This window comes from Lynx rufus, unplaced genomic scaffold, assembly GCF_022079265.1.
Source record: "Lynx rufus isolate CCGP_SWC_20201006 ecotype Redwood Valley unplaced genomic scaffold, mLynRuf1.p SCAF_2, whole genome shotgun sequence".
In the NCBI taxonomy this organism is placed as follows: Eukaryota; Metazoa; Chordata; class Mammalia; order Carnivora; family Felidae; genus Lynx; species Lynx rufus.
The window spans coordinates 65,574,236-65,595,891 of NW_025814834.1; the positions used below are offsets into that span (position 1 = coordinate 65,574,236).

Genomic DNA, 21,656 nt, shown 5'->3' on the forward strand with positions numbered 1-21,656 from the left:
CATCATATCTTTAAAAATACAGAGCAAACAAGAGAATGAAATTTTATATTTTCTGATAATACTGTGGCTTTGATTTAGTATTTTATTTTTTCCAGGAGTGTGTGTGTGTGTGTGTGTGTGTGTGTGTGTGTGTGTGTGTTAAATACCTCCTGCCCCTGAAAAGACGGTTTCCAAATTATGGAAAACATATATACTTAAAATCTCAATATATTTGGAAAAAAGTTACGCAAGTATTTTGGTTCGCATCTCAGGTGATTTAATTTTATTTCAGCAGAAATTATAGAGAAGGTATAAGAATTATAATAAATACCAGCAGCACAGAATCTCGCCAGTTGAAAACAGAGATATACTTAAGTGCCATTTGACAGGAACACAGAGCCATATTGTTTCATCTTTTCATTACATTCAGAATAAAAGTAGATTCAAACCGATTATGGAAAACACTGTATAGCTTAATGCAAGGAAAATTCCATTGTGATAGACATGAAATTTCTGAACATCAAATTTACAAGTTCAACAGAAGGTTATCGAAGTCTATTTCAGACATCAGTGTGTCTCAGACTTGAGTGTGAACTGCAAGTGGGCAGAGATGTTTTACTCAGTGTCACTGTAGCACCTATTCCTTTTAATTTGCTCTTCCACGGTGAGTTGTTCAGACTGGACCTCCACTCTGGGAAATGAAGGCTTAGCTGCACATGCACTGCTTGGAGCATCACAACCTGTATTCCCATTAACCTGGGCTGTTACTATTGCTTCACCATGCCCACGTTTGATGCCCTTCCCAAATTCTCTTAAATACAAGCATGGCATATTTTTAATTTGATCTACAGATTCCATTAAGTCACGTTCGAAAATGTTCTCATTCTTTTTGGAAAAAGCAGCGATCTTCACAGGGTTAGAAAAAAGGAAGTGTAGATTTTTGTTATTTGCATGGTTTCCTTTGGTGTTTAAGATATTTGTATCAGAAGAGGCTAAGGATCTTTCCTCCTTTACTATTAACCTGCCACTGAGACCCAGTTTGGGGGCAGACTGCACGGGACTGCCAGCAGTAGCTCTGTCAGCCTGTTTCCCGAGGGCCATGGCTAGAATATTCCTCGAGTACGCCTTCTCAGATTCAAATATACCAAGTAACTCTGAGATTCTAGATGCATTTTCTAAATTTTCAATTTGAAATTCACTTGCGGTATAGTTTGCTTCCCTTGACAATGGTAATAGATTAGGAAATTCTAAAATAGATGTCTTCTGCCTGCAATTACTCAGACACGAGACTGCTACATAATTGTTATTATTATTCTTATTCAAATTCTCTTTACAATTTTCTGGCACCACCTCATCATCAGTGTTAGCAACCTGTAAAACTTCTGTACCATCAGGTTCATTAGTTTCTTCATTTTTCCCCTTCTGAGCACTCTGCACAACCACATTATTGTTGTCATTAAGATCCATTTCACTTTTCCTCTTATTCTTTGTATCTTCAGCCTCATTCAGCTTATCTTGCACATTCTTATTTCCTTCCTTCTTCTCATCTTTTCTTGCTTCGTACATGTCCATGTCTTTGATTCCTATAACATCCTCTTTTTGACACATATGGATGGACTGCAGATACGGCTGCAGGAAAGAAACATTATCTTGCTCTTGCCCTTTATTTCCCAGAGTTTTAACGGGTTCTATTAGTGATTCACTTTTAAATTCAGAGGATGTAGGGACTGTCATTTCTGGTGGCCATTTAGGTTTACTCATTTTGAACTCTTCCTCAAGGGGGAAGTTCTTCTTAGGCATCTCCCTGGAAGGGGGCCAAATGATTTTTAATTTTCCCCTCTCCCTGAATTTTTTCAAATCATCTCTTTGTCCTCTACTGTTACTATCATCTAACTGTTTATTAAGATCTCCAAGTAAGGCAGTGTTTTCCACACTACTTTTACACATATTTGTGGCTTCATTAGGAATAAAATCCACTGAGCTGCTTTGATTTTTGTAATTCCATCGATCTTTATGCTGTTTGTGTCCAAAACCTTCATCATAATTTCCTTTAGATTTGAAAAGCTGGTTAAAGTGAGGTTTACAATATATTTGTCCATGAAGTGATGCATAATTTCCCAAACTGCCAAAAAGAAAAAAAAAAAAGAAAAAATGTTTAACATTCCATATATATACTGTAAATTCATAGGGAATTAGGAAATTAATTATTTCAAGAATGAGTCAGAGATTCAGTACAATTAATTTACTGGCAATAGGAATGTACTTATTAATTGAACGTTCTTGTTAGATAATGGTTACTGCTAACATTCAACATGATACATGTCTTATTTAGAATTTCATGTTTAGTATTTAGAATTTCATGTTGTATGCCAAGTACTGGTATAATAGCTATTATAGTATAATACATATATGGATATAGATGGTGTAAAATGATAAGACTAAACCTTTGTTAATTCAGTGGTTTATGCGGGGGCTGCATTTTTCAATAAATCCTGAAGAGTACACACACACACACACAAATCAACCATTTAAATTTCCTTGTTAACTAGATTTTGAATGTACTGGAAAGGTTGCCTATGCAATTGTTTATTTGGCCTCTTTGGGGAGATCAACAAATAGAGTGCCTGTTAAAATTAAAATCAAATTTAGTCAGAGGCATCATTTTTTTTAGTTATCATTGAGTCTCCACATAAATACAGATACACGAATTAGATACAAAAACTTAAAGCCCACGGATAAAGTTTATAACAAAACTAAGTGATAGGTGCTCTGGTGGCTCAGTCAGTTAAGTGTCTGACTGTTGATGTTAGCTCAGGTTGTGATCTCATGGTTGTGAGATCAAGCCCCGCAATGGGCTCCTCGCCAAACATGGAGTCTGCTTGGGATCCTCTCCCTCTCCCTCTCTCCCTGCTCCTCCCCACTCATGCTCTCTCTTTCTCAAAATAAACAAATAAATAAACATTAAAAAAAACAGCAACAAAAGTGACAAGGTATCCTCACCAAACCCAAAATATAAGGAGGTAAAAACAAACCAAAAACTCTAAGACTAGCCTGAGAGTCGCATCTGTATGAGTGACAGCAGAAGCAGCAAAGAAGGTGTCTAAAAAAACAGAAAATATAAAACCACAAAATAGTCAGCCAGTATTTTCTGGAAAGTATCACACGCCAGAGAATAGCAGCTGAAACTGGGTGGGGTTTAACCTTCTTCATTGGCCAGTGAGTGCAAGGGCCCTGTAGCAGGGAAGTCTGCCAGAGAAGTTAAAACTCTCAAAATTGACCAACTGAGATCCCCTTTTAGGATAACACTTTACACTGAAAACAAAAATATGGGAATTGAATCAAAACGTAATTGGATAATGATGACAGAAATGAAAGAGAAGGTCCCGACTAACATGGGGGAGATGAATCAAGGCAGGAAATCCCAGAATTCAAGCCATTGTGGTTTTTTGGACAGTGTATGAAAACTGGAATTGGTAGTACTGGGAAATTGGGAAAACCATCCTAAACATTGCCTCCTCCTAAGATTTGGGAAAACTAATGCCATGTGAAAATGAGCCACAGAAAAGTATTAAGGCCAAATATCATACAGATTTATTATAAGAAATGAAAGAGTAATGGGGCGCCTGGGTGGCGCAGTCGGTTAAGCGTCCGACTTCAGCCAGGTCACGATCTCGCGGTCCGTGAGTTCGAGCCCCGCGTCAGGCTCTGGGCTGACGGCTCAGAGCCTCCAGCCTGTTTCCGATTCTGTGTCTCCCTCTCTCTCTGCCCCTCCCCCATTCATGCTCTGTCTCTCTCTGTCCCAAAAATAAATAAACGTTGAAAAAAAAATTAAAAAAAAAAAAGAAATGAAAGAGTAAGGAGAATTTTTCATATCACTACAGACAATGAAAACATGCTAGAAAAACATGTTCTCAACATCAAAATTTTAAAAATGAGCAAAAAGACATTAAAACATTATAAAAAGGCTTGAAAGTTTAGCATGAATTGTAATTAGAAAAATGTCATAAATAAAAAAAAAGAAAAATGTCATAAATGAGGTGAGGTGTGAGAAATCAGGGGAAAAATCAGAAATAAAAGAAAAAAATCAGTAATAGAAACTAAACTAAAAGAAATTAAGAGCATATAAACACAATAGAAAATACTTTAAGAGGAGAAATAGGAGAATAAGAGGATGAAAACTTACAACCAGAAATTAAAAAAAGATGATTTGAGAGAAGAACAATTAATAAAGACAGGCACAAAATATCCATGTAGGTATAACAGAAGTTCCTGAAGAAGAAAATAAAGTAATGTGATAGGTTAAATGCTAAAAAGCTATAGTTTAAGGAAACTTTCCTCATATAAAAAGGTATGAAACTATATATTGAAAGAGGCACACTAGGTAACTGAGACTATTTGACCCAGAATGACCAACGTCAAGAAATATCCTAGTGAAATCACTGGACTTTAAATATAAAGAAAAAAAATCCTTTGTGTTTATCTAAAAAGAAAAGAAAAGCATATGATTTATAAGAGAAAAAATTAGATTATTATCAGTCATTTCCAACACTTTACGCCAAAAGAAAATGGAATAATGCATTTAAAATATTCAGTGAAAGAAAGTATAAGTCAATGATTTTTCTTTCAGCAAGACTGACTTTCCATTATCAAGATCACAGAACAGCCTTTCTGAGGAATCTACTAGAAAATAAGCTTGCATAACTAGAATAGCTACAGAAGTATCAACATAAACATCTGTTGCAAGCATTATATACATATAAATATAAAACCTATAAACTAAAGATGAAATGATGGTAATGAGGGAGGTGGTGTGATATGTAATGGCTGGTTAATATGACACTGAAGACATAACACAATTAAAAAAGAATGGAATGCGGATGAATGGGGAGCAAATGCCATTTAAGTTTTCCTAATCAAATTAGGGGTGCTGATAGTTTTGCTATTCCAAAACTGTTGTTCAAGTGAATATGGGATACTCTTTTTTTTTAATGTTTTATTTATTTTTGAGAGACCATGAGTGGGGCAGGGGCTGAGAGAGAGGGGACAGAGGACCCCAAGTGGGCTCTGTGCTGACAGCAGTGAGCCTGATGCCGGCTCGAACTCTCAAACAATGAGATCATGACCTGAGCCGAAATCAAGAGTTGGCTGCTTAACTGACTGAACCACCCACGTGCCCCTGAATATGGAATATTCTAATTCTTTCCTCTCCTTGGTCTTTGAGAACCGGAAGTCTTGAAGTGAAAGCGAGGAGGCAGACGTGGAATAGAAAAGAGGCTACGGCAAAAGCAATGCAGTATTGAATTCAATTTGAGATATTCCTACAAATTCATGATATATTTTTTTATATATAAACATTTACTAGCTCTTAACACTAAGAAAGCTTCAAAATAGTAACCAACCCAGTAGAAAGAGCATTGAGATTATAATCTTAAAATGCCATTTCTCACAAATAAAAAAAAAGTAAAAAGGAAATGATTGATCCTGGATCTGGAGGAAGTAAGTGTATCAAAGGAGTATGGAACATCTAGTCCTACCAGATAATGAGAAAACTATCAGAGAGTACTTAGGTCTTGTCAAAAGGACTGAAGAGAGAACCTGAAGAGGTCAGGGATAGAATGATTTGAGCTTCAGAAATGATAATAACTGCATCTGATTAAAACCAAGCAAACATATGTAAGTCTATGAGTTTATAAATATATCATGAATATTTTAAAATTCGTTACCTCTTAGGAGATAAGGAACCATTTCATTACATTGTTAAATAAGTAACTGATACATTGGCAAAACAGGTAAACAAAGGGAAAAAGTTATGTATTTATTCTGCCTTTCCTTCACCAACTGTATCACCAAGTGACCACATAGTAGATGAGGGGAAGAATCACCTGTAAAAGTAGTCAAACTAATAATGAAAAATAAAGAACAAAATGAGAATATGAACATTTTGTAAATATCAATTAATGCATATAGGTATTAAGATTTCATTTTTGCTATGATTGCAAAACCAGACACGAGCAGACACTATGTGCTTACTATATTCTTGCCAACACTCCCTATGTTCTTGAAAAAGGTATCAAATCTTAGTTTAAATCAGAATCTAGATTCAGCTGACAGTTTTTCAGAAACACAGGGGAGAAAGGAGTATGTGAACTACATGATAAGTGAGCAATCAGCAAATCCAGACTGGGTAATTCTACAGGTCAAATATTCCAGGTTCTTCACAAATAAATTGTAAGGAATGAAAGAAATGGATAGAAAACCCTATAGATTTAAAAGATGTAAAAGACATATCAAAGTTTTAAAAAATGAATACAACTAAAGTATAATATCCAAGAAAGCATATTTGGATAAAAAAGCTATAAAAATGCAAGGAAGAAACTATTAAAAAGAATACTATTTACTCAGAGAGAGAGAACTGGTTGTGTTTGGGTGAGGCACATGGAAGGAGCTTCTGGAACCGTTGGCAATGTTTATTTATTGACCTTGGTACTAGTTAGAAAGCGTTCACTTTATAATAATTTATTAAATCATACATTTGATTTGTTTTTTTCTATATTTGTGGCTTTTGGTATAATGACTTTTAAAAAATATTAGTCACTGGGGGCACCTGGGTGGCTCAGTCTGTTAAGCATCTGACTTTGGCTCACGTCATAATCTCATGGTTTGTAAGTTCGAGTCTTGTGTCAGGCCCTATGCTGACAGCTCAGAGCCTGGAGCCTGCTTCAGATTCTGTGTCTCCCTCTCTCTCTCTGCCCCCCCTCCCCACTCACGCTCTGTCTCTCTCTCTCTCTCTCTCTCAAAAAAAAAAATAAATAAACACAAAAAAATTTTAAAAATATCAGTCATCAAATATTTTTCAGTCCTTATTAAATGTCAGGGCTTTACTAGGTGTGAGAGTCAAACATTAACACATTTCCTACAGCTGGAAAGCAGTTACATTAGATTGTGTTAAGAATGGGGCAAGCACTGGGATGCTCCGGGAGCACATAGGAGGGACACTTGAATCCATATGTGGGGATCAAAGCAGGCTTTTTCAAAGACATAAAGTCTCAGTTGAGGTCTGAAGAATGAGTGGATATTAGCCTGGTGAAGAGCTGGAGAGGGGGCATGGGAAAACTCCTACAAGGAGTGGAAATAACATTTGGGACCAACTAGATATGAGAGAGAAAGATAATGATTTTGAGGAACTGAAATTCAGATTTCATGAAAAGCAACATGCAATGGGAGGAAGGGGTGTTGGGAAAGGAGCTAGGGTAAGACTCCGAATTGCCTGTTAATTCATAGTAAGACGATAATTTTACTTTGATAGAGGTAACCATCATACGTTTTAAACAGATTTGCATTTTAGAAAGATCATTTTCACTACATCATGGAGCATGTACTGGGGCAAGTTGTTGGTGGTAATGGAGGTAAGAGATAATGGGGGCAGGGAGGCTAATTTGCTAGAAAGACTGTTGCATTAGTACAGGTGAGAGACGACACTTGCTTGGAAGATGCCTGGGCTGTGGGGATGGAGGAAAATGTACAGCCCAAGAGGCATTTATGGGATATCAGTTATAGGACTTGGTCATTGCTTGGGTATAGGGAATGAAGAAGAGGAAGGACTGAAAGGTAACTTCATGTTTCAGTCATTGAGTTAGTGTTAATGTCATTTATTGAGAAACTAGCATACAGACCAGAAGTCAAGGAAGGAATTTCAGAAGACAGAAAAAATAATGGAGCATATTGAATTTGGTGTACAAGTGAGAAATCTAATTGGAGATGAATGCTAGTCATTGAGATACAAGCATCTGATAGAGAAGAGAACTGGGCTACTGTACAGATTTCAGAGTTATTCTACATGGATGATGATTAAAGTCATGGAAGTGGATGCAGTAAACTATATATATAAAGAATATAAACAGAAGAATAAATGGCCATAACAGAATCCTAAGGAACTCTAACATTTCAGTAATGGACAGAAAAGAGTCACCCACATAGGAGTCAGAGAAGGAACACCCAGAAGGTAGGACGAAACTATTATACTCTGGCGTCATGGAAACCAAAGAAAAAGAACATTGCAGTAAAGGGTGTTTGACACTGTCAGTTTAAGTCAGGAAAGATATAGCCTGATACACACTGGATTTGGCAAAATAATTACAATTTCAGCATCTCAGACTATAGCCACACCAAATGCCACATTCATTAAAATGCATTTGTTACTGTATTGATACAGTGCTTCTGTTGCAACAGACAGGAACAAACAAAACAAAAAACAAAAGACAAAAAAGACCTAGTATATCTTACCTGACACTGACAATACTCTACATTCTTATTTTTTCTTCTTTTATTTAGACACAATACCCAGACATAGGTATACTCTAGCCCATCACCTAATTTTGTATATGAAGTTTTACTGAAATACAACTGGGCCCATTAGTTTACAGCCACACTTGTTCATTTAGTTAACTGTGGATGCTTTTCCACTCAACTGGAAAGTTGAGTAGTGACAGAAATAGTATGGCCTATAAAATCGAAAATATTTACTATCTGGCCCTTTACAGAACAAGTTTTCTGACTCATGATCTTGAATCTAGACTTAAGGGGTGCCTGGATGGTTCATGGTTCAGTCTGTAGAAGATGCAATTCTTGATCTCAGGGTCTTGAGTTCAAGTCCCATGTTGGGCACAGAGCTTACTTAAAATAAAATAAGGTTGGGGGTTCCTGGGTGCTTCAGTTGGTTATGTGTCCAACTCTTAATTTGGCTCATATCATGATCTCATAGTTTGTGAGATTGAGCCTCCACGTTGGACTCTGTGCTGCACAGAGCCTTCTTGGGATTCTCTCTCCCTCTCTGCCGCCCCGCACCGCGCCCCCTCGCACTTTATCTGTCTCAAAAATAGATAAATAAGGGGCGCCTGGGTGGTTCAGTCAGTTAAGCATCTGACTTTGGCTCAGGTCATGATCTCACAGTTTGTGGGTCCAAGCCCTGCGTTGTTGTGCTCTTTGCTGTCAGTGTAGAAACTCTCTTTGGGTCCTCTATCTCTATTTCTCTTTGCTCATCCTTCACTTTCTCTCTCTCTCTCTCTCTCTCTCTCTCTCTCTCAAAAATAAATAAACATTACTTTTGTTTTTTTTAATGAGGCACCTGGGTGGCTCAGTTGGTTAAGCAACCGACTCTTGGTTTTGGCTCAGGTCACAATCTCACAGGTTTGTGGGTTCAAGCCCTGCATTGGGCTCTGTGCTGACAATGCAGAGCCTGCTTGGTATTCTCTCTCTCTCTGTCTCTCTCTCTCTCTCTCTCTGCCCTTCCCCTGCTTGTGTTCTCTCTCTTTGAAAAAAAAAACTTAAAAACATTTTTAATAAATATATTTTCAAGTAAAATATAATAAGATTGAAAGTAGAATCCAGACTTCCGACTCAAGTGGTAACTCAAAAATGCCTATTTGTACAGAATTTCTTGATTTTTCTCATCTGTGTGATCTCCAGGTTTAGACAAAAGGAACCTTTCTGGATTTGATTAAGAAAGCAATATTTCAAAAGGGAAAAGGTCACTGCCATCCTGAGAAAAAAGAACCCAACAACACCCCCTTTTGTAGTTGTGTTAACTGATGACAGCAAGATCTAGAAAATGTTGTGTCTTCTAGAGACATGATGTTATAAGTATATTGTAGGCTCCTCCAGCATTTGTGCCACAGACCTCAGAACATTTTACCTCAGTTTACTGTTGCAGTGGCGGCATCGGAAGCAGGATTTATGAAAACTCTGCTTGTCCGCTACTAGGCACTCCATTGGATAAACAGTCTTTTGACAAAGTGTACATATTGCCTTGTCTTGGAGCAGCAGCTTCTAAAAATAAAAATTTACCAAAGGTTATATGATGCTGTCTTCAATCACACTGCAAAACCAAAACAAATAACAGTATATTGACTAGCCATGCAGTTAAAGTAAAAGCTTGTAAGACTCCTGTCCTAACAGCGCTTCTGTGGAAACTATCCTACCATCGGGTGTGAGGTTCTGGAACATCAATGCCCAACATTTTCACATTTTAAAATATCCTGGAGAGAGTTCTCCAGAGTGCCTACGTAGCTCTTAAAGCTGAGGATATTGTATTCGTTTAAATAATTTCCTTGATGACTTCGTGTTGGCTCTGTGACACCTTTTCCTAACTTTAATACAGCGAGACTCCTGAATATGTTGAGACGTTCAGGGCCATTTCTCCTCAATCTAAATGGCTTAAATTGTAGGGCTTTTGGGATTCTCACGTTTGCCTTTTACATGTTCCCTACCTCTTCCCTGGCTATATCATCCCTGTGGCCCCCTGCTGTGGTGCTCAGGTGGATGCCAGCTCCTGTGAATCACAGTAGTGCTTAGACAGTGGTTCAAAACTGACATAGAACTTTCACCTCAGTACTGTTTTGATCCTCCCTACAATCCCATGAGACGAACTAAGCTTTCATATAAGTTATATATAAAGGCATATATGCTCAGGGTTCCTTTTACAAATAAGTGTGTATTTTAGAGCCTCGATGCTCAATTTGAGCTAGTAAGAGATCTCCTTTGTTTATTTGGTAGGACACATATTTCTATATTTAACACGGGGTGGGTTTATTTTTCCTTTTTTGTCTTTTCTACATGCTTTTAGCTATCTTAACAGAAACTGAGCATTTGAAATTAATTGGACAGCTTTGCTTGATTATGCCAGAAGCAAGCACATTAAGAAGTCATATTAATCTGATAAACTAGACACATATGTTGCAAATATGATAGAGGGATAATTATTGGTTTCAGCAGTTTTTATTTTTAAACTTCCTATTCCTTTCAATCTGTTTAAAAGAATGGACTACGTTAATGGTGCACATTAATTATGTCAAATCTTTTTATTGTAAAGCCTCATTAATTGTAAAATGCAGAGAAATAAAAAGAAATAAAGTGTTTTCTGATGTTAAAAAATATGTACTAACTCCATGTGTTTTGAATTTCCCTCCTTCTAAATATAGTCAAATTTTTAAAATGTATTGTCCATGTTCATGTGTGAATGAGGCCAAGTGAACTATCATTTGGAGTTTAAGAAAGGTGAAATGAAATTAGTTATAGAATAAAAATAGTGCCATTAGAAAACAGTAACTCATCCAATTTAATAACAATAATTCTATATACAAAAGGTCTAATTCCATATGTATATTTTCATCAAAGATATCAATCAATACAAATCATGAAAGCACACATGAAGGGTATAAATTGTTTCTTGGGTTATTAGCAGGCTGTGTTGAATTCAAACACAACACCACTCAAATCTGGCAGTTAAAAATATGTCAATAGTAGGCCAATAGATATTACCTCATATTGTCTTAAACAAGTGGATAAAATATTAACTTTTAATAAAAATATAAATAATGTGCTATGTGTATACCGTTATTAATAAATACACTGTTACATATAATTGTCAATGCTGTCACAGCAACAATGATTGTATCTGCTGCTCTACCTCAAGTCTTATTTACCTTGACAAATACAGGTCTCAATCAATCTATGTTGTTATTCTCACACAGTGCAGATGAATCCTGTGTTAGATGCTTTTGTGAAAAGAAAGCAGTAAGAGCGAGCGAGCATTGTAAAGAGAAGGAGATCCTCCACCAGGGAAAGCTGTTAGTTTTTGGTTATTGCCAAGCACCCTTCTAACTGCAAGCCATCCTAGCTATGGAACATGTGCCTTTAAGCGGGTTAATCTTCACACTCTGCACACTCTCATTTACCACTGATAAATGCAGAGTCCTCGTGGAAGGTGGTTCTCATCTCAGTGGCAGAAGCATCTGAGGTTGCACAACCCAGGCTTTTGAAAACGCTTTCACTCTCCTGCCATGCCTTCTGAAAATTCCTCCCGAGTTCTTTAGGTGAATCAGAAATATCTAAAATATGGCCAGCGATGACATCTTCATAGGTTGGCGGGGCATGCTTGAAGTCAAAGCCAGATTTGCCAGCTTCTGAGCTATGTGATGAAGAGACCGTCATCCTCGACCCAACAACTTGGCCCTCAAATGCATCCACACCTGAGAAATGTTCACTTAGCGTCCTTGTTTCAGAGCGGACGCTGGGCTGCTTGACAGAGACTTTTTCTTGTAGCTCTCTAGGACGGTTGCAAGAAAAGCCTGTAAAACTCGTATTTTCTAGAGATGTTAATCCAAATTCCTCCTTACAAAACGAATGACTTTCTTGTTTAATATTATGGTTTGTTTCTCCATTGGTATAAACTCTTCTATTTGACTTTGCTTCAAAAGCTGGGCCATCTTCAAATTCCCTGAACCATCTGTTTATTTCATTTTCATGGTCAGTCACGAAATTTTCAGCCATTTGGACAGTTTGGTTGGCGGCTTCAAACCTCTGCGTGTGCTCTGAGCGGCGGGGCCCTTCGACCTTGCGGATGATTTCCACCGCGTCAAAACTTTCAGTGTCCGGCAGGAGGCGCTGCGCGGAATTTCCAGCGTCTTTGTGAAAGTAAGTCGCCCTTTTCTCCACTTGCCTAACTTCCTCTTGAGCTTCCATGGATCCTCTGAAGGAACCACTATCTACATGGTTTACACTTATAGGTATTGTGATTGTGGGTGGAGAGTCCCTACCACGGGTTTCTATCTTAATTTGACGACGAAGTGTTGCAGGAGACGCGATGATCTCAGACCTTTTCTCCACAATCGGAACCGGGGTTCCTGATGTGCACGGGACGCCCCCTCTGGACAGCTTTGCAGTGGTGTCTTTGAGTTTGACAAGCTGCTCAGAGCGACTCCTGGGCGGAGGAGGGGACGCATCTGCTCTGCCAACTCTAGATGTTTGTGCCATGGGAGTTCTTGGCGATGGTTCAGTAAAACTGTCCTTTTTAGGGGACTGAGAGAGCTCATCCTTAGTACAGGTTTCTGTTCGCCGGGCAGTAGACTCGATTGTTATAAAAGTTGGTGACGGTGGGCGTGTTTTTAAGGAGGGAGGAGAGATCTTGCTATTATCTAATTTAATTTCCTGATGGGTTTTCACATGATTGTGAGCAGTTGCTTCATGGTGAGTTGCTACTTGGCAGTGTTCTGTTTTTTCTACAATCGTATTTTCTTGCTGTTCACTAACATTAGGCATTTTAGGTAACGTTTCGTTAAGGCTGGTGGGTTTATGCCTCTGCTTTCCTGCTTTGGAGGATATCATGGCTGTTTGAATTATATCCTCACAGGACATAAGCATTTCCTCTGCTTGAGTTTTAATATGCGTTATTTCTTCTTTGATTTTTTCTATGTTATTTTCCATAGCAATGCAAACTCCATATTGTCTTTTTTCTTCACTTAATAGCCATACTGGAATAATATTTAACAGTGTCTGAAATGTTTTAAGGCCATTTTTATCTGGCTCTGCTTCAAACTGTTTTACCCTAGACAAAATCTGTTGTAGTTCTTCACGTTTTCTCAAGAATTCCAATATATTTATAGCACATTTTCCATCATCCTGCTGGGATTCTTTCACAGAGGAAAATAAAGATTTGTTCTGTGTAATCTCTTGCTTTGAATCTTTAGTATTAGAAAAGACTTGTTTCTGTTGTATGCCCTTGACTCCAAGACATTTTTCTTCCTGCAGCTTATTATACGGCTCGGGCAATTTTTTATGTTCAACTTGACTTTCAGAAGTCTGTATTTGTGTTTGCTGAAAATTCTGTGTCTGTGAATCAAGATGTACATCAGTAACCTTTTGCTTGACTACCTTCTGTGCCGATTTATTCAAATGTTCTTGTTTTCTTTCCACTGTTAGTCTCTCTTCCTTTGGACCAGCCATTGATGCTTCCTGATTTGTTCTTTCGTTTCCTGGAAGTTTCCCGCTCTCAGATTCTCTATATTCCCTTTGCTTCTCATGAACTATATTGAGTTTATTTTCATGGCTTTTCCCTGTGGGTTCTGTAGGCAATTTGATTGTTACTCTTTTCTCCTTCTTAGGTAATTGACAATATTTTTCAGCTACAGATTGCTTATTACTATATTCAGTGCTTGCTTCAGTTTTCTCAGTTTTCTGGTACTGTCGTTTGCTAATGGTTTGAACATCAACTTCAGATTGCTTTTTATGGCTTTCATAGATGTGGTCTGTTTCATTTAATTTGTGATCTGCAGTTGGAAGCTTGGTACTCTTAACTGTGAAACTTGGGGAAACTGGTTTTCTTTGGGGCAAGTGCAACTGCTCTTCCACATACTTCTGTTGTGCTTGTTGTGTCTTACATTCCTGGTGACTCTGTTTAATTTCACAAGCTGATATAGATTGTAGCGTGTCCCTCGAGCTCTGTAAAACTTCCTTTTCCATGATATCTTTGTCTTCTGAGGCTAGTAGAGTACGTTGGCACCCCTCGGCAGCAACCGTCACCGCTGGTGTTGTGGAAGGCGGGTTATCCGCGCCCACTCCTAGTACTTGAGAATGACTTTGAGAGTCCATTCCGGGTAGGGGAACCACCTCATTTGTTTTTTGTAACAGCACTTCCTTTTTCAACTCTGACATATTTTGATTTGGGCTTTCTGTTTTGACTATCTTGTAGCAAGAACTCTCATGTTTCTGTTTTTCAAGCTCTTCTCTTTGTTGTCTATACTTTTCTTCAGCAATCATTAAAGGTGTCTTAAATTTTCTCATATAAGGTTTTGGACTTTGTTGTCCTGAGCCTGCTGAGAATGAATGCGATTTTACCAGAGGTGCTATTGTGTTTTCCTTGGGTTGTGAAGTTTCTGGAACTGTCTGTGAGAGAGATCTTTTAGAGTCCATAGATAATTGTTTGCTTTCATCAAGATTTCTAGATAAGTTCTGCTTCATCTCTGTGTGTTCACTGCTAGTCACCATTATTACTTTTTTCTGATCCTTCGAGGGAGTGGCTTTACATTCCATATCTGGTGGGGAATTTTCCAATTCACCTCTTGGGGAACCATGATTCTTTTTATCTTCCATCTGTTTGAAAAATTTGGGTTTGGGGAATGTGGGAGGTGGCAAAATTACTCCCGATTTTCCTGTTAGGACTTTAGCCTGAGAATGAGTTTGCTGCGAACTTGAGGCTTCTTGTTGGGAATATTGTATGATTGCTCCACTTCGCTTTTCTTGAACAGAGGAGGGAAGAAGATGCGATGGTTTAAGAGATGGGGTTGGAGGAGGGGGAGGTGGCGGAAACATTGACAGACATTCAGATTTCTCATTTTCTGGTGGTGGAGGAAGAGGGAGGCCTGGGAAACTTTCAAATTCAGCCTTTATCATCTCTGTGGACAGTGAGGGAGGAAAAACGTTTTTTTCAGGCAACATCATTAAAGGAGGTGGAGGAGGAAGAGGAAATTCAATTTCGGACGACGCATTGGAAGGTGGAGCAGGAGGTGGAGATGGAGGTGGAAGAGAACACTCACTTTCTTTTAAATTATTTTCAGGGTTAAAGCTGATTGAATTAAAGGACATTTCCATTGCCCTTTTTAAGTCTGTGGAAGTATTTGTCCTCATTAGAAAGTCCTGACTCTTCAGATGAACATCAGCCTGCTTTTTGTCACTTGCCTTAAATTTACTGTGGCTTTTTGGGGAGACTTTTACTTCTGTTGTATTCGATATATCTTGATCTATAGGCAAAATTGGCTGAGGGTTCATGTTCTTCCTTATACCTTTACTAGAACATTGTATTTCTTGCTTTAACGAAGTTTGCTTCTGAAAGTCCTGCGAAACTTCGCAAGTTTCCACAACTGTCTTGTTGACTAGACTCCGGGTTTGACTGGGCTTAGGGCTTTGTTTATCTGTTGATATTTTAGTCTGTTCGGTATTTTTTGGACTCTTTACAGAGAAAGACTCAATCTTCTGGTGGTCATTTCTCAGTTCGCAAGTTTGAGTCTGTTGCCTTCCAATTGTTTTATCAACAGATTGGGTAGAGTTAAAGACCGCATCCTTCTTCTGTTCTCTCACTGTCTCTGATTCCTTAGTTTTTAGATTTTCCTTAGCTGACACAGTTGAAGTCAATTGTCTGCTCATATGTTCATCACCAAAATGCTGCTCTGCTGTGGTATCCATCCAGACACCCATTTTGTCCCCTGAATCCAACACATTTTTACTAGCTTTGTGGTGTGAATTAGATAGTCTTCTAAGGTTTTTCTCAAGAGCGTCGTTGTTTTGTTCACGATCTATGACAATCTTTACGGTGCCTTTTGGGGCTTTTGGAAGATTAAGTTCAGTTCTTTCTTCTATTAAATTCCCATGACAAGATTTGCCTGTAGTTTGATTGGGAGTATCTGTTCCCCCTTGCCACCTGGCTGCTGGTTCAAAAGGTCCTGGTCTTGGCTGAAGAACACTTTTTCTGTCCCTCTGTTCGGCCACCTGATGAATCTTTGTTTTCTGCTCTTCTGAAGAACCTACCATCACCGCCTTCACATCTTCTTTCATTACACTTTTCTTATCCACCTCTTTAAAAGCTCTCTGTGCTTTTTTCAGATTCCTTAATGACATTTCAAGGTCATCTCGGATAAGCTCCTTTTTCAGGATTTCTGTCCTTGTGTTTGCAGTCTTTTCAAGGCATTCAATAGCTTTCTCAATATCATCAGGGATGGCATTGGGTTGTTTAGATTCTTTCCATTGGTGGCTTGATTCCTTAAGTGACTTGAATGTGGCCAGCATGTCACTTTTTATAATTTCTTCTGTTTTAGCTACTGTTTTCTGACTTATGGCCTGGTTGAGGGAATTTAGGGTTGATTTCAAATCACCTTTTATAATTTCTTCTTTGGGTGTCTTGCAAAATGTAGTCTGAGGCTCTGTCATAAAAACCTTAACTGTATTCTGCACATCTCCTGGGATGATGTCAGTTTCGTTAACAGTACGTTCAACCCGAGATTGCCTTTTCTTCAGTAACAGTTTTGTGCCCTCCACATCACCACCAATTATTTCTTCCTCTCTTTCTTGTTTCCCAGCTGTTAGTGTTTCATTTGACCCTGTCTGGAGTTGCTTAAGATAATCCAAAGCTCCAATTTCTATGCATGTTGTGAAAAACTGAACATTTCCCCTCTCAGAGGCATCGATTTTAGCCCTTTCAGATATTTTATTGTTTGATATGGAAGATAGCAAACTATGAATGGTACGTTTCACATCACCCCCTATTACTTCTTCACGCTCAATTGTGTCACCAGTGTTTTCATGAAGAAGACAATAGATAGTCATGTTAATATCTCCTTTTTCATCTTCTTGAATTAAAATGCCTTTCTTTACAGATCTTTCCTCAGAGAACAGGTTTTTTATTGCTTGTTGTACATCACCACTCACTATTTCTTCTTTTTCAGCATGAAATTCTGTTGATCTGTTTAATAATTGAGTTTTGGTCAAATTAACATTTCCCTTCTCTTCTTCACTAACCAAAATCTCCCTTTTTGTACAGTCTCGTTTGGAGAGTAGGTTCACCATTATATTTTTGAGATCAACCCTAATAATTTCTTCTTTCTGTATCTCAGGAGAGGCTTGATTCATTAGCTTGTATTTTGCCATTCGAACATCCCCAACTTCATCAGCTTCAATGATAATTCCAGGAGCCTCAATAACTTTTTGAGAATAGAGTTCTTCCAACGTTTCCTTAATGCTCTTGCCAATAATTTCTACCTTCTCTACCCTACTTTCATTAAATTCATGAAGGGGTGTAGTTTCAAAGAGCCATGTAGTTGTTTTGACATCAGAAGGAGGTATTTCTTCCTTGATGATTTTTGTGGTGCTTTCATCTGCTTCCTTAATAGAGTCCAAAGTTTGATTTTCAAAAAGCCATACTGCCTGCTTAACATCACCTTTCTGTATATCTTCCTGGGTGACGGTTTTGATATTTTCATATTCTGACCCTTCTCCTCTCAGTTCATCTATAGTGTGCGTTTCAAACAGCCAAGTAGATGTTTTAACATTGCCCTTTTGTATTTCATTGACACTTACTGTTCTTATATATGTATTCTTATCAAAATTTTCAGATTCAAAAAGTTGTTTACTTGTTTTTACATCTCCACCTTGAATATAGTCTACAGTGGACACGGTATCACGTGATTCTTCTGAAATCTGATCCAATGGCTGGGTTTCAAATCTGTATCTGACAGAACTAACATCTCCCTTCTGAATGTCTTCTTGTGTGACAGATTTAATAACATACACAGTCTCTGACTGATTAATTGAGTCTAATGGTTTTGTTTCAAAAAGCCACCTCGTTCCTCGTACATCTCCATGAATCACCTCTTCCTTTTTAACTGTTGTCACTTCATGGTAATACCCTTCTCGGTCTTGAATTGCATAGAGTGGCTGGGTTTCAAAGAGCATTCTATAGCTTTTTACGTCACCCTTCATTACTTCTTCAGCAATTGTTTTCTTGGTACTGATACAGTCAGATTCTTCTTTAATCTCATCTAAAGAAAAAGTCTCAAAAATAAAACACCCCTTCCTTACATCCCCACCTTGTATGTCTGTCACTGTCTTAACTAATTCATCACCTTCTTGGCTCTCTTTTATCATATCAATTGGCTGGTTTTCAAAAAGCCACCTACAATTTAAAACATTGCCTTTCTGAATATCTTCAGTCTTTAGGGCTTTGATCTTTTTCAAAACTTCCTCTGAACTGGAACTTATAGAATCTAAGGACTGATTTTCAAATTTATGCCTCATGCTGGAGACATCTCCAGCTTGGATATCCATTTCCATGGCCTTGATTTCTTTTCCTTCTTCTCCTTGTATGCTGTCCAAATTTTCTGTCTCAAAAAGAAAACATGCTGTACGAACATCCCCACCTTGGATCTCCTCCTGTTTTACAGTTTGCAATTTGACTGTTGCTTCAGAGTCATCTTTTATGGTATCAAGAGGCTTAGTTTCAAAGAGCCAAGTGCAGGCTTTGACATCTCCTTTACGAATTTCTTCACAGTCACTCATTAATGAAACTTTTTCATAAAGAGACTCCATTGGTTGGGTTTCAAAAAGCCATCTACAAGTTTTGACATCCCCTTTAACAATATCTGTAGCTTGTTCAGTTTTACTTTCTACTTCTTCCATATTACTAAAATATTTAATTGAATCAAGAGGTTGAGTTTCAAATAGCCACTTAGCAGACTTCACATTTCCAGTCTGTATTTCTTGAGCAGATATTCCTCTAATTATCTGGAATTTATGAATGCTTTCATCAAACTGGTCAATGGGCCTTGTTTCAAAGAGCCACCTACAACTCCGTACATCACCTCTTAGGATTTCTTCTTGTTGGACTGTCTTTACTTGATGATATTTTCCAAGGTGATCTTGAATGGCATATAGTGGTGTTGTTTCAAAGAGTGATTTATTTAACTCTACAGCACCTCTCGTGACTCCTTCCACCTGTATTTTATGTGATGCATCAAATTTAATTAAATTGTTTGATTCAAAGATATGTGTGTAATTCTTTACATCACCTCTGTCAACTTCTTCAAGTTTCACTGTTCGTATGTACTCTTTTTTATCTTCTCTAATGTCTTCCAGAGGTTGGGTTTCGAAAACCCATTTTTGGTGTCTAACATCCCCCTTTTCTTCTTCAGAGGCAGTAATTTTTTGAAGTTTTCCTACATCAGGGCTATCTTTTAAAGCCTCTATTGGAAGTGTTTCAAATAGATGCTTAGTAGTTTGTACATCACCCCCTATTATCTCTTCAGATCTTAGAGGATCTGCATCAGAAACTTCTTTTAGAATGTCTAATGGCTGTGTTTCAAACATCCAACACTTTCTGGAGACATCTGTACCTATTATTGTTTCCTTTTCAATGATGACCTCTTCTGAGTCTTCTTTGATTTTCTCCAAAGGTTGAGTTTCAAACAACCACTTTGCCCTACTCACCCCACCTTTGACATTTTCTTCCATGGATATTCCTCGGACAACTTTAATTTCTGTGATATCCTTGTTAATTGTGTCCAAGGGTTGTGTTTCAAACATCCAACGTGCTGTTCTCACATCTCCCTTTTCAACATCTTCTCTGTGAACAGTTTTAATTTCTAGCATTTGACCTAAACCATCCCTAATAACATATAATGGTTGAGTTTCAAAACATTTTATACTTCTCTTCACATTTCCTTTAATTTCTTTGAGTTCAGACCTGAGTTGCAGAAGGTGAAGTTCATCCACTGAATGAAGCTGTCCAAGCTGATCCAGATGTTGAGTTTCGAACATATACCTCACAGTCTTGACATCCCCACCGGTGATGTCCTTTATGGTGGTTACCACTGATTCTTCTTGACCTTGGTGCATTTTATTCATTGAGTCTAATGGCTTTGTTTCAAACATCCACCGGGCTGTGCGGACATCTCCTCTGGCTAGTTCAGGAATTTTCTCAGCATTTTCTTCCATGCCAAGAGAATGATCACCCAGTGCATCTATGGGTTGGGTTTCAAACATCCATGTTGTATATTTCACATCACCACCAGCAATGATTTCTTGATCAGCAATGCCCCCGTTGATGTTATCTTCATCTGGAGAGCCGTTGTTGATGGAATCTAATGGCTGATTCTCAAAGATCCATCTCATGGACTGCACCTCCCCCTTCAGAATTTCATCCCACTCCAAGTGTTCTCTTTCTGAGTTCAGAGCTTTTTGAGAACTGTCATTTGTATTTTCAAAAACATACCGGGCTTGTTGCACATCTGCTAAAACTGAGCTCCCTGGGTTCACTTGACTAGAGACAATTTCAGAAACCTCACTAATATAATGTTTTTCTAAGTTTTTTCTTAACTCAGGATGGATGTGTTTATATAAACGGTTTAATTCATACAAATTTCTTTGCTTAGAATATAATTCTTTGGGTACTGGTGGTGTTCTAGGAGGGTTGGGGAATTCAGGGGACTGGGAAAATGCTGTCGCATCTATTGGAGCTTGAAATATTTCAGGTGGGGGAGGAGGAAATTCTTCTGTCTTTCCCGTAGGGGTGGCATTAACTTGTGCTAGAGTTGAGGAAGTGGCACTGTGGGTGCTATGTTTTGTGGTTGATGTTTCCTTCCTCTGGCTGGTCGAAGTGCAAGAAGTAGAAGAGGGACCCACAACTGATGATGGTTTTAAACTCTCTTCATATTCACTTTCAATCTTGAAGGGAAAGAAAGTCAAATCTTATAAAAATGGGTGTAGTGGTGAAGATTTCCTAGGCACTGTCCCTTACCTGTCCACTTGCTATGATATCTCCTTTGGAAACAGCAGAAGACAGACTCCTTTTAAAGACCTACTTAGAAGCAATATTCAGTTTTGTTACTATCTTTCCTATAATTCATTTGCGCTTTTAGGGTTCTATTCCCCATTCAATACATCAACAAGTCAGCATTTTAACATTTACACATAATCTTGATTTTTCTTCCTCCTTTACTTAATATACTGTGCTGAGTAATCTAGAGGGATAACAGTAAAAGTCTTAAAGTACTTTTGAGAATTATTTTGTTTTCCTTGGAATTTTAAGCAGAGTATCTGACATTTAAAATTGACTTTATTATTTTATCTAATGCTAGTTATTAAACTTTAGAGCATATATAATTTTTTCTTCCCTATTTTTTTTTTTTAGTGAGAAAAGTTTTAACTCTACTGCTTTTCTCATGTAGAATAATATTCTCCTTATGGGGGAAAAAAAAAGTAATGGCTCCAGATTTAGTTGAAAAACCACATAAAACATTCAATAATTTGAAAATGCTATGCATTTACATCTGGTTTTACACTTAATATGTTTCCATATA

The 21,656-nt window shown here is 37.9% G+C and overlaps 1 protein-coding gene across 2 annotated transcripts in view; it reads right to left on the minus strand.

Moving 5' to 3' along the window:
• Positions 1–526: 526 nt before the first annotated feature.
• XIRP2 (xin actin binding repeat containing 2) overlaps positions 527–21,656 on the minus strand; it is a 320,006-nt gene continuing 298,876 nt past the window's right edge. Inside the window, exons 8-9 of one of the 2 annotated variants that reach the window (XM_047085514.1) lie at positions 9,671–9,804; positions 527–2,101 (exon numbers count right to left, since the gene is read on the minus strand). In XM_047085514.1, coding sequence (XP_046941470.1) covers positions 595–2,101; positions 9,671–9,804 — 1,641 coding nt within the window. In that variant the 3' untranslated portion in view covers positions 527–594. Of the gene's footprint in view, positions 2,102–9,670; positions 9,805–11,711; positions 21,022–21,656 lie in introns of those variants that run through there. The other variant, XM_047085513.1, reaches the window with a different exon arrangement.